At 51.5% G+C, this 13,069-nt stretch overlaps 1 protein-coding gene across 1 annotated transcript in view; it reads left to right on the top strand.

Moving 5' to 3' along the window:
• Positions 1 to 2,116: 2,116 nt before the first annotated feature.
• The window catches only part of lamc1 (laminin, gamma 1), a 38,498-nt gene continuing 27,545 nt past the window's right edge, over positions 2,117 to 13,069 (top strand). The window contains exons 1-2 of the mRNA XM_061693232.1: positions 2,117 to 2,652; positions 10,905 to 11,209. Of these exons, the coding sequence (XP_061549216.1) occupies positions 2,262 to 2,652; positions 10,905 to 11,209 (696 nt within the window). The 5' untranslated portion in view covers positions 2,117 to 2,261. The remainder of the gene's footprint in view (positions 2,653 to 10,904; positions 11,210 to 13,069) is intronic.

The raw sequence follows: 13,069 nt of genomic DNA, 5'->3' as shown, positions 1-13,069 counted from the left end.
CTAAGCCACCCTAACCGTAACCCATCCTAAACCAACCATGACAAGCGTCTTTGTTTTTATTGCGTGCAAATGTGATCCACGTGATCCCATATGCGTAGGCAGCAGCCAATCACGTTGCAGTGGGGCGTGACCTGCCTAGAAATCGTGTGGGCATCCGAATAACGCGTTTAGGCCTTTCCACGGTGCACTAAGCGATGCCATCGACGCGCGACGTTTTTGCGACAATGTCGAAGGCGGCTGACGAAGTTTCCATTTGGAGAGCGACGTCGCGGTGACGTCGCAATGGTCTTCCAATGGGAGAAGGGCTGGCGGAGTGATTTCTTTGGGGCGGACTTGTACCGGGGAAACGAACAAGCCTAAACTCTCCGAGGTCCCGACGAGCCATTACTATGGGGGGCACCCTTTTCCTTTTGTTCTGCAGCTCGTCTCCTCCCCCTTAAAATGCGAAACGCCGGGGCTTTCTTTTGCAAAAAAACACAGATACATCTTGCCGAAGTTGCCGAGGTGCGGTCTACTTCTCCAACGGGAAAACTTTCCTGTGACTTCCTGGTAGGCGTAACGTCAGCACTACCAAATTTGGGCACGCTGTGACGTGCGGCAAATGCGGTGTGAAAAGGCCGACAGCTCTCATGTCAGTAGGTATAAAGTCTACACACCTCTGTTCAAATACCCGTTTTTTGGGGATATACAAAAATTAGACCAAGAGGTATCATTTCAAAAAAAAATCCCACCATTAATCGCACCTGTGTGTTAAAGTTTTCCCCCCCCAATAGTTCGGAGCTGGTAGGCTACTTTTCGCGGTCGAAATGGCATCCGAAGTTTAGACTTTTTTTTTTTTTTTTTTTGGGGTTTTAAATGTTTAATAGTTTCCCATGTCGTCACTCCGCGTTGGCATGCCGACCGGAAGTTAACATGGCACCTCCCGCCCAACGCGGAAGTCCACCGCGCATAGAAGTTGAACTTTAGTTTCCTCGGACCATAACACAATCTCCCCGACATGTGGAAAAATGTGTCATGGTGTGATTACAAAGAGGAAAAACCAACTCGAATACCTGAAGTTTGGTATTAATCACAGGCACTTTCAACGGCAGCAGGTGTGTGCTGTATCCCGTTTAACATGAGTTTGAATGTGATTGGTTCTTCCTGAACACAGCCTGATCCCAGTTACTGTAGTTATGCCGTAAAACCGAGAAGAGGGTGTGCACACTTGTGAAACCACATTATCTCAGCTGTTGGTTTAAGTTCTTCTTTCTTTTTTCTTCCAGTTGAGTTTTGAGTTGAACGGGTCAAAGTGAAGTTGAGGTCGTATCCTGGCAGGTTCAAAGTTCACAGACAAGTCTGTTCGTCCTGCTCCAACTTGTTTTCATTATTATTGAACGAGTATGCCGGCACAGTGAAGGACTGGTTCGAGCGTCTGCCTCACAGTTCTGGGGACCGGGATTCAAATCCCGGCCCCGCCTGCGTGGAGTTTGCATGTTTTCTCCGGGCGCTCCGGTTTCCTCCCACATCCCGACAACATGCGTGCTGGGTTGATTGAAGACTCTAAATTGCCCGTAGGTGGGAACGTGAGCGCCAACGGTTGTTTGTTTCGATGTGCCCTGCGATCGGCCGGCGACCGGTTCAGGGTGTACGCCTGAAGATAGCTGGGATGGGCTCCGGCACCCCCGTGACCCTAATGAGGATACGCGGTAAAGAAAATGGATGGATGGATATATGAAGAGTATTTCCTGAAATCAATACTTAAAAAAAAAAAAAAAAAAAAAAAAAATCTTTAGGACAAAAGACGGATGAAAAAAAACCAAAACAATCAAATCCCCAAATCTTGTTTTGTATCAAACAATGAAGTCGGACGTGCCGAACATGCTAGTTGAGTTGCGGAGTCACAAAGTGTGAAGAAGAGTGAGTGAAAGGCAAAAAAGAGGTCAAAGAGAAGTTGCGGAAACAAGCTGAGGTTGTATCCGGGCGGGTTCAAAGTTCACGGCGGAGTCGTTCGCGCTCCTCCAACTTTTCGTTTTTTATGGCCACGGAAGTGGTGTCGTCGGGTGAGTGTTGCGCATGCGCGTGGCGACCCTGCCCGCCCGCCTTCCTGGCTTGCTGGCTTCCTGGGTGTAGTCTGCTGCTCGCTGTCGATGGCGGCGCACATAAATCGCTGAGCTCCCAACAAGTTTTCAGCTTCAAGGTCTTCGCTCCCAAGTCGCTCGGAAGTTCGGTTCGGATCCCCTTCGTTCCCCACGAGTAAGCGGAGCGCCCTCCGCTCCGACATGGCGGCTTCCCCGCGGTTGTCCCCCCTGGCGGCGGTCGCCCTGACGGCGGCCGCCCTGATGGTCGGCGTCGGCGCGGCCATGGACGAGTGCGCGGACGAGGAGGGGCGCGCGCAGCGCTGCATGCCGGAGTTCGTGAACGCCGCCTTCAACGTCACCGTGGTGGCCACCGACACGTGCGGAAGCCCCCCCGAGGAGTACTGCGTCCAGACGGGGGCCACCGGGGTCACCAAGTCGTGCCACATCTGCGACGCCCGCGACCCCCGCAACCAGCACGGCGCCGCCTACCTGACGGACTACAACAACCAGCAGGACACCACCTGGTGGCAGAGTCAGACCATGCTGGCCGGGGTCCAGTACCCCAACGCCATCAACCTCACCCTGCACCTCGGTGAGAGCCCGGGCCGCGTGTGTTTTTAGGATATGGCGACATGCGTGGGAAACCGCATCCGAACCCAAACGTCCTACGTTGTGACGCGTGCGTTCGCCTGCGCCTTCGCGTCCGATGCCATCTTGCGGACGTGTGTGCCGCTGGCACGGCGACGCACGTCGCAGCTTGTAATCCGACAATGCCAACATACGCGAACGGGAGGACGTGTCAGCGTTCGTTTGAGCGTATGTTCACACGTACGTCCGCAAACGTGCTACGCAGCGGCAGCGTGTAGTCGTAACGCGGGAACGCGCTCGCCGATGCATATCGAGGGAATATGCGCATCGACGTACCCGACCGAACATCTTCGCGGTAGGGCACGGGCCGGGCGTCGACAATCGAGAACCCGTCGGAATCGAGGCTAGCCTTCCGCTTCTCCCGGAATCGTTCAAATTGCCTACGGTCCGCCGACCCCGAAGAAGAAAGCGGCGGAAACCGGCGAAGAAGAACGCGCACGAACTTAACTTTCGTAAAATTGCTGACCGGTCGCCTCGGTGCAACACTTGGAATACGATTAGGTTGTTCAAAGGAGGCTTTAGCGATGCGTAGAAGTCTTGACGCGCTCCGAGCCTCAAATTGGGTGAGTGAGACGGGAAAATAGGTTCTATGCCAACATTGAGGCAGCTGACGGTTGGTTGCACTCGCGCACTGATGCTTTTTAGTGTTTATTTTAGTCTTCAAACCAACGTAAGAGCCGATAAAACAAAACACTTAACGTTGCGCTAAAACTTCAAAGGTCAAACTGGCAACTTTACATCACAATAAAGTGGGACAAAATTCACATCAGCGTTGTCTAACAGTGTCACAAACACTCACGTGGATGATGTTCAGAATTTGGGCACCCTTTATATAAACCGTACAAACCTTTTTGACCCAGCCCCCTCAAAGAATCGGAACCGAGAATCGTTTGGAACCGGAATCGAACCGAGGAACCGGAATCGCTCAAATTCAAACGATGCCCAACCCTAGCTAGCGGTCATGTGATTACATGTTTATGTTGTGTGCGTACTATCCGTAAAGTTGGGATGTTAAGTGTTGATTTTTAAGGACGTCAACATATGTTAACATGAACATACATAATCATGATAACATGTCAGCATAGAACACGGGAAACATGAAACAAAGTTAATGTGTGTGTGTGTGTGTGTGTGTGTGTGTGGCGGTCCACTTGTCGGGCTTGTGAACATTCCCGTGAGCGTCTCCACGGTAACGCAGTAAAGTAGACTTGTATTTTCTCTCTGTGCTCCTGCTGCTCGCTGAACTTTGACCCTGAGTAAACGCGGGCCAGGTGGGGCGAGCGCGCCCGCGCAAATGACACCGCCGCCGTCACGCTCGTCTTTCGGGGTGTTTAAATAAAGCCGTCTATTTCTGCGGGCGCTCGCGGGCGGCTCTGCATTCCCGAGACCCGCGCTCACGTCGCTCGGGAGCGGCTGGGCGTCCACCTGTTGCCGTGGCGACGTCGTCGGGGCACGACAGTACGGCGCGGCCGGGTCACGCGGCGGCAAAATTGCACTAGCGGAAGCGCGGCGGCGCCCGGTCGTTGACGAGCGCGGTCAGCTGATAGGAAGACGTTTGCAGTGTGGGAAAAAGTCAGCGAGCGAGCAGCTGTTGGAAATCGAACTCCTCCTCAGGGCGGCGGCGTGGGAACGTGATGTGGAACATCTGGAAGTTCAGCTGACCTCCACTAATTCATGGAAGTGGCTCACCTTCTCTTTTCTCCTCCCGTGAGGATTTGCGGGATGTTGCGCCCGCCTCCGCGTCTCTCCGTCTGCGCTGCGACTTCAAATACAGGCGGCGGTAGTCGCGCACGTCCGGATGCGTCAATGCGGCTCGGCGGACCCCCCCCCCCACGTCAGGGGCCGATCCCGATTCCCGACTGACTTTGAGGAAAAAAGCCGACCGCTCCCTGGGCACTGTTGACGAGGGCCCGACCGACGGCGATTCCGATATTTGGCAGAATAGAATTCCGATAACCGATTCGTCGGCCGATTCTTTTGAAAAAATCGCCACAGAAATCGGCTGATTTTTGTCGATTTGAAAAGGGTCCGTATGGGCCGATTGAATCGTCGAGCCGCTCAATCGGCTCGGCCTGCCGGGACGGAGGTGAAGAAGGCGTTTTATTTATCGCTGTCGCCTGCATTCGAACCGCGGCGATAGAGAAGGCCAGCCAATCAGAGACGCATTCTCTCGTGAATAGGATCCTTCCCGTATTGCGAGAAGAACGGCGGCGTTTGCGCGTCTTCTCGACAACCGTGCCTTGGCCGAAGCACTCGGAAGCCTTCGGTTCCTCTGGGCGAGAGGCGGGGTACGCCCCGAGCTGGTCGCCGGCCAATCGCAGGGGACACATAAACAAACAACCGTTCACGCCGATGGGCAATTTAGAGTCTTCGATTAACCTAGCGGGCATGTTTTTGGGATGCGGGAGAAAAGCGCGGTACGCGGAAAAAAGCCACACGGACACGGGGAGAACGTGCAAACTCCACGCCGGGGGGGCCGGGGATTGAACCTCGGTCCTCAGAACTGTGAGGCAGATGTGCTAACCGGTCGCCCGCTGTGCCGCCTTGTACTAAACAATTTAAATTTAATCATTACAATTTAAAATGGAAATGAATCATTCTTCAACTAAGTGATTTGTGCCATACATAGTAACTTTAAAAAAAAATAAACAAATGAGCTGCTGTCGTGTGTGTCACTTTTAAAACGCAAACATTATCCAGCTCGCACGACGCGTTTACTGTACAAAAGTGTCACTCAAAAGAACGAGTTCATCTGAACGTCTCGTGTCCGTAGTTAAGTTGAGAGGTCACCGTGGGGGGGCACGACGATCCGCGCCCGAGGCGTCGATTTCCCGCTGGTGCGCTCGACGCCTTTGAAGTGCGGGCTCTGCATTCCTCGCTGCTAATTGGAAGACGCGCTGGCCCCGACTGGTCCCGACTGACCCCGACTGGCCTCGACTGGCCTCGACTGGTCTCGACTGGCCCGCAGGCGACTCAGCTGGAAAACGTTTTGCACTCGCTCATAGAAAAACCTGCAGTCGGAAACGATGCTGGCAAAACTGCGCAGAAATCGAGTGCGTGCGCGCGTGTGCGTGTGTGTGTGTGTGTGTGTTGTGGGGGGTGTTTCTGTTTGTGTGCGTGTATCTTTTTGTGTACATGTTTGTGTGTGTGAATTTGTATGCGTGTCTGTGCGTGTTACTCTGAGTTTGTATGTGTGTTGGTGCATGTCGGTGCGTGTGTGTTTTGACGTGTACGTGTGTCAGTTGCGTGCGTGTGCTGGCTCGCAACCCTCGTGCGGAATGTGCGACAGGTCGTCATTAAACATCTGGATGAAAACTTCCACGATGTCGCAGGACGTCGTCTGCGCGGCTTCCTGTCTTGACGACGTGATGACGCGCGCCACCTGCTTTCTTTTCTAAATGCGCGTGTAACGTGTGTTAGTATGTGTGTGTGTTAGTATGAGCGTGCGGTTCGCTCATTTCCATATTTTGACCGCGGCTCAAGTTATTAATTTGAGGAATGTCGACTCATTCGAGTGACTTCCTGCCCTGTGGGAAGAAAATTCAGTGTGGGAATTTTTGGACAGGAGCAGCCGGTGGGGCGGGGGGATGACGGGGGGATTGATGTGAGAAGGACAAGCAGATGCATTCTGGGTCATTTGACACCGCGCAGACCTCACCTCTTCGTTGACGTGCTGTGATGTCACAGAGGGCGTGGCCTAAAAGTGAGAGACCAAGATGTACGCACGCACACGCGCATGTTTGATTGACAGAAGCTTTTCGAAGCGAGCGGGATCTGCGCCGCTCCCCCACGACTGCTCTTGTACTCGAATACTTGGAAGGGGGCGGGGCTGTGTGGGCTCGGGGGATCGCGATAAAGGGGATCCGTAACGAGGCCCTTGCTGTTTGTTCCTGAATTCCTGCCGTGCTGACACCTGGGGGCTTACGAGGCAAAGAGGGGGAGGGGGCTTCTTTGGAGGTCTCTTGAATTAGCACACTGATGTTTGCACACGCACGCGCACCGGGCCGCTTATCACCCACGGTCGTCACATGACTCTTTAATCTCCTCTGGACCAATCGGAGGGTTCGCTCCTGTCGATGAAAGTTAGGCCATGAATGCTTGTTTGTGTGTATTACTTGTTCGTGCGTGTGTGTGTTAATGTTTGTGTGTAACTTGTTTGTGTACGTGTGAGCGTGTTAGTGTGGGTTGCTTGCTTGTGTGTGTGTGTGCGTGCGTCTGTTACTTTGTAGTGTGCGTGTAACTTGTTCGTTGTTAGTGAGCGTTGCTTATGTGTGTGTATTACTTGTTAGTGTGTTTGTGTTTTGCTTGTTTGTGTGTGTTGCTTTTGCACGCGCATGTGTGTGTATGTGAGAGAATGTTTCTTGTTACTGTGTGTGTGAAAGTTGTTGGTGTGTGTTAGTGTGTTGTTTTCTGGCGTGTGAGAGTTATTTTGTGTCGCTTGTGTGCATGTGTCAGATATTGAACAAAGATGGTCGCCACAAAGAATTGAGTCTGCAGGGCAAGCGTCGTCGTGCGTGACTCTTGGCGTGTACGTGCGTGCGTGTTGGCGGGTACATCAGTGCGCGTGCCATCCACGTTTCCTCGGCGCGCGTGACGTGACGATTGGCCACCAACAATCGTCGACTGTTGGCGAGACGGAGGCGCGCGCGACCGGGCCGACCTTCGACCCGCGTCCGCCGCGGCGTGCCCACGCGGACGCTCAAAGCGTTCTTTGATTCGTTTGGAATGCGATGAGGTCATCGGGACGTTCCGTGCCCCGGGAACGCTTATCTGAGAATTCCTGCTCGCCTTCGTTTACCTTCCAGCCGTCTGGAAAACGTTGAAGTTGTGATGGTCGCGTTATCGTCGTCATGACGATGTGGTGCCTTCAGATGCACATTTGAATTGCAATTAATCTCTTCCAACCTCCCCCCAAAAACAAAGAAAATGGTGAAATGTGGCTCTAGATGAGGGGAAAATAACGCCGCCAAATATTATACTTCATAACAACGTAAAGTAACGACATCTTTAAATATAATTCAGAAGAATTCAACAGTTTTTGTCACACTGCATCAATTGAACGCTCCTCCTTCTGGTGTATCCGCATTGGCCACCAGAGGTCAGTATAAGACATCGTGTTCATCGCAACGTATCGACGCCTCTCTCGCCGCTCATCGGTACGGCACTATTATTAGCCGTTCCTCGCAGAGGATGAAGAATACATGACCGAGTCCTGTTATACTGTCAGTGTAGCCGTGTTGCTGCACCATTTGTGTTCAATTTGTGGAAACGTGACGCGGCGCCGCTACGCAGACGCTAATCGGCGTTGGCGTTAAGCTCGCGGACTGAAAGGCTAAGACCTAATTCTCTTCGTTTGATGTTGAGTTTGGCGGCGCGAAGCCTGTCCGGTCGAGTCGCCCGGCGCTCGTATCTCAAGGCCGCGCTTGCGAGTCAAAGCCAAACATCGGCCTAATGGCGACGTCTATCTCTCGGCACCGCCGTTTTATGGTTTTGTTCCAAATGTTCCGGACCCAGGTGGAGACCGATACGAGCGCTCACCGATACAGATTCCACTGGTGCATTTCATGTCAAATTTCTTTCTTTCTTTCCGACGCGCTCGACGAATCGCTGATGCGTGAAGCTGCGGCAGCGTGGCGCCGACTACTGGCAAGGAGGATCGAGTGGGCGTCGGATTTTCTTTTTTGCCTTAAGTATCGGCAGCCTTCACGAGCACCCGATACGGAAAGCCGGTCTCGGTACTTTGATTGTCGAGTCAGCGGTTGCCGTGCGGCCCCCGTGCGACAGGATGGTTTCCCGGCCGGTGTGCGGTCGACCGTTAACGTCCAAACGAGGAAAGGAAAACTCCCAGAATGCCCCTCTCGCTGTCTGTCGGAAAACCTTTTGGCGACGAGGGTGCTCGTGCGGGATTTTCTGCAGCGGGCGAGCTTGTCCCACCCGAACGGGTTCAAATCCAAGCGCTGCTTTTAGCTGACGAGTTCATTTTGTAGCAATGCCATTTGTCGATTCAAACGTTTTTGTCTACATCCCCCAAATGTTCTTTTGCTCTTTCTTGCTACTTCTCATCTCCATTTCTTTTCTCTCGCTGTCACTGATCACTTTTTATTGATTGTGGACAATCCCTTCTGCGTCGTTTTATAGATTGGACAAGACAAGCAAATCTCTTCGGTGGTAGTGTGCTGACACTAATTTTTGTGGAGAAAGGGTCTATATTTGATTCATTTTATATTTTATCGGGACAAGAAGACCAAAAAAAATCAAAGTGGAAAAATCCAAATTTATAAAAGTAGGCAACATAAAATCGAGAGCGTAGGTGATCAGGGAGTGAGTTGTTCCTTTGTTTATTTCTGGAGGAGTAAAGTCCCAAATCTTGGTTGATTTAAACTTGAATGAACTGATAGTCACAAATCAATGATTCAAAAAGTTAGAGAACGCTGTATTCGATTCATCGTTTCAGCCCGAGAGCCGACAAGATCGTCCATTTCTCGATGATAAAAATCCCGTTGTTCATCGTTTCCGGCTCCCCGATCACTTTCAGTGGACATCGTCGAAGCTTTCTCGGGCAGGTCCGCAGTATTCAAGTCCCTCTAGCGGCCTGCAACAGAATTGCCGAATTAAGTGTCCAAACAGCACACAATGTTGCAGTCAAGTCAACAGTTTTTTAAACTTGCAAGTACAACACTGTTGAACCTTTTAGGACTGCTTGTTTTAAAACATTTATCAAGCTACAATTTCATTTAACCAAGATTTTAATTCATCATTGTGTCATCACGTTTTTTATAGACTTTACACCGATATGATCGGCCCGATAATTAGCATTTGATGCCGATCGGCTTTAATGTCGTAATTCGCCGATCGTCGATCGGCTCCGCAAAAGACATTGACTCCGCCTTCGCCATCGTGCGCAGTATATTTGAATCCAAAAGCCGGTTTATTTTGAGCTTTGTCGCCCATCTTTTGACGTCGTACTGTAAAGATCTGACAGCCAATAGTTATTTATAAAAAAAAAAAAACATGTCGGCGGGGGTGGGACAGACAACGTGTCATCACGAATCAGACGACAAGATAAATTTGGCCTTCTTGTGATCGGTTATTGTTTTTTTTTGTTTTTTTAACGCTCTGATTGGTGATCGGCCTCAAAAATCCTGATCGTGTAAAGCCTAATCTAGGGTTTGTCGTAATTATTATAATTGTAGTTATTGTTGTCATTTTGTCAAATACGTCTGGGCACATAAATAAAATAAGGTTCTGTTGGTTAAGCGGTAAAGAAAACGGACGGCTGGATGGTCGGCTCGAGTCGGGCCGCTCGCCTCCCGGTGGGAGGGGCTAGCGTGGAAACGGGCGGTTCCGGAAAGTTGGACAAATGAGACCGGTCTTGACGCGCGCGCACAAACTATCATGTTGTGTTCGCTGTCTTCAAGTTTCTTGTCATAAAAAAAAAAAAAAAACATCCAATCCGCTTCTTCCATTTTATTTGCTCTCCGTTTGCTCTCCCCTGAAGACCCCCCGCCCGCCACACACACACACACAAACACACACTTGGACACTCATCAGGTATGCGTGTGCGTGCGTTTGTCTTCCGGTGCCGCTCTGTCACAAGATGGCTGCTAGTGCCGAGAAACAGATGTTCAAATGTGGCCCGAGGTGGACGATGTCATCGGGTTTGCCATCCGATGATGTCGCATTTAGCGTGTGATGTCACACGCTAGCATTTGACGAGATCACACTCGCGCTTGATTTGAGCGCGTTCGCGTTTGACGATGTCACCGCTCGGCGCTCGATGATGTAAAGGTGTTCGCGTTTGACGACGTCATACGTTCGCATCGATATCACGTTTGCGTTTGATGTCGACGTGTTCGTACGGGTGACGATGTCGCCGTCGGGCATCCGATGACGGAAACGTGTTTGCGTGTCATTTGACCGTGTTCGTGTTTGACAATCACGCGCTAGCCTTCGATGCCACCATTTTTGCGCCCCCTCGATGTACGCGAGTGCCGATGTCACATTTCCGTGCGACGACACGTTTGTAAGTGATTTATTTTAGTTTTTTTTATCGAACTTTTAACTTTCAGCCAGGAACACCTCATCGAGATTAAGAGCGCCGATGCCACGTCAGCGTCCGATAACGACGGCGTCGGCCGACGTCGGACGTTCGCGTACGACGCGGCGAGCTGACGCGCGTGTGTCGTCTCCCCGCAGGTAAGGCGTTCGACATCACCTACGTGCGCCTCAAGTTCCACACGAGCCGTCCCGAGAGCTTCGCCATCTACAAGCGCGGCGGCGAGGACGGCGCGTGGACGCCTTACGCGTTCTACAGCGGCTCGTGCGAGAAGACGTACGACAAGAGCAATCGCGGCTTCATCCGCACCGGCGAGGACGAGCGGCGGGCGCTGTGCACGGACGACTTCAGCGACATCTCGCCGCTCACCGGCGGCAACGTAGCCTTCTCCACGCTGGAGGGGCGGCCCGGCGCCTACAACTTCGACCGCAGCCCCGTCCTGCAGGTACGTAAGTTCGGCCTCCGCGTTTAGCAGCGATCGCCGTGCCAAAAACGTCGAGAGATCATCTTCCCTAAAAAACCTCGAAAAGCCCCCCGGCCCCCCGAGCCCCCCGGCCTACAGACAGGCAGCGCTCCTGCGCACAGCGAAAGTAGCGGCCGGCTGTTCGGCGTCCACGTTTAGCAGCGTTTGCCTTCCTTATTTGAGCCGAGCCGCCCGTCGGCTTATTTTGGGCGCCGGCGTCGGACGGCTGTCTGGGGGGGCGGGGGCCGACGCCCGCCGAGCCCCCGCCGTGGCGGATTTCGCTGCCGCCGTTTTAAGCCCGCGCTCCGAAAGCAGGAGACTGCTGTTTGCGACTCTCACCGCCTGTCGCTTAACCGCAGCGCCGCTGTTTGACACCATTTGAGAGAACAAAGTTCTATAAAAGGTATATTTCCGGACAAAAAGTGCTACATATGCCAAAAAAGGTGAAAATCTCTCTCATATTTCAATGAAAAAAGTTTTTAAAAAGCTATTTCTGCAAAAAGTCCTATTTTGGATGGTTTCCCATCAAATATAGGTTGTAGATGGATTCTATTATTGAATGCCGGCCGCCGTCCAAGTGGCCTCGAGCGAGACTCTGAACCCTAAATTGAAAATGAGAAACGCTTCTCGATTGCCTTACCTGGTTCAACGAAGGAAATTACTTTTTTTGCCCGGAAAAGAAGTCGTGCATATTTGGAAAAAAGGTCGTCATGTATTTTCCCCCAAACTATGTCCATTTCTAAAAGGTTATATATCTTTGTGGAAAAAAAACCCAAACAGCCCACAAACCTTACATTTCTGATCAAGTTGTATTTTGGACGAAGAACACAAAAGTCGAAACTCTAGACGCCGATTCGGGACTGCCTACGTCCGCTTTTCACACTGTATCCTTTGCCGTTTTCCCTTATTTTTGTCGGCTTGAAAGGTGCCAATGAAATAGGATTATGATTCGCAATATTCTTCATATTTTAGAAAAGAATGTTATACATGTTCCCAAAAAAGTTGTATATTTTCAAGAAAAATCCATGCAAGTTTCCCAAAGGTTTTACATTACCCCCCTAAAAAAGATTTGGAAGTCATATATATATTTTTTTCATATATAAAAAAGGGGAATATTTCTGGCAAAAGTCCGATGTTTTCCAATAAATATTTGATATTTTCAATCCAAACAAAAGTTGTTTTGTGGAGGGAAATAGTATATTTGTGAAATAAGCCGTATGTTTTTGAAAAGAAGTTGTACAGTTTTGTTTTTCTGAAAATCTTCCAGAATATATCTGGGAGGGGGGGGGGGGGGAATCGTCAATCTATCTATTCCAAAAGTCATGGATTTCTGAGAATGGAGGCAAATCGGTGCTGATTTCCAGCCAAACGTTTGAGTTCGGTCGTCCGTAACACTTGCAGAGAAGGCGAACGGGCGACCGCGCGAGCGTCCGCCTCCGGGCGCCACGTCGGATGGCCGGCGAAGGCGGCGCGATCGACGGCCCGCCGACGCCCGACGTTGACGAGCCGGCGTCCCCCCGGCCCCTCCCCCTCCCCCTCCGGCCCGCGCGGAGTTTAATGATCGCCGCGCGGGCGTGACGGCCGGTCGACAAAGCCTGCCGTGTTTGCTCCGTTTAGATGCAGGAAGTGAAGAAAAAGAACAAAAGCCTGCAAGCACCTGCTCAAACAAAGCCGCCGAGTTAACGTTTACCCCCACTTCTCCGTTTTTGAGGGCCAGGAGGCGTTTTTTTCCCCCTTCATATTCCAACACGAATTTAGCATAACTACCATGTGGAGCCCCAAAACACAGCGGAGTCAACGCCAGAACGTTAGGATCCCAAAAATTCGGTCAGTAAAAACAAC

Source organism: Phycodurus eques, chromosome 13 (genome assembly GCF_024500275.1).
Source record: "Phycodurus eques isolate BA_2022a chromosome 13, UOR_Pequ_1.1, whole genome shotgun sequence".
Classification (NCBI taxonomy): Eukaryota; Metazoa; Chordata; class Actinopteri; order Syngnathiformes; family Syngnathidae; genus Phycodurus; species Phycodurus eques.
This window is presented reverse-complemented; position numbering and strand designations above follow the sequence as displayed.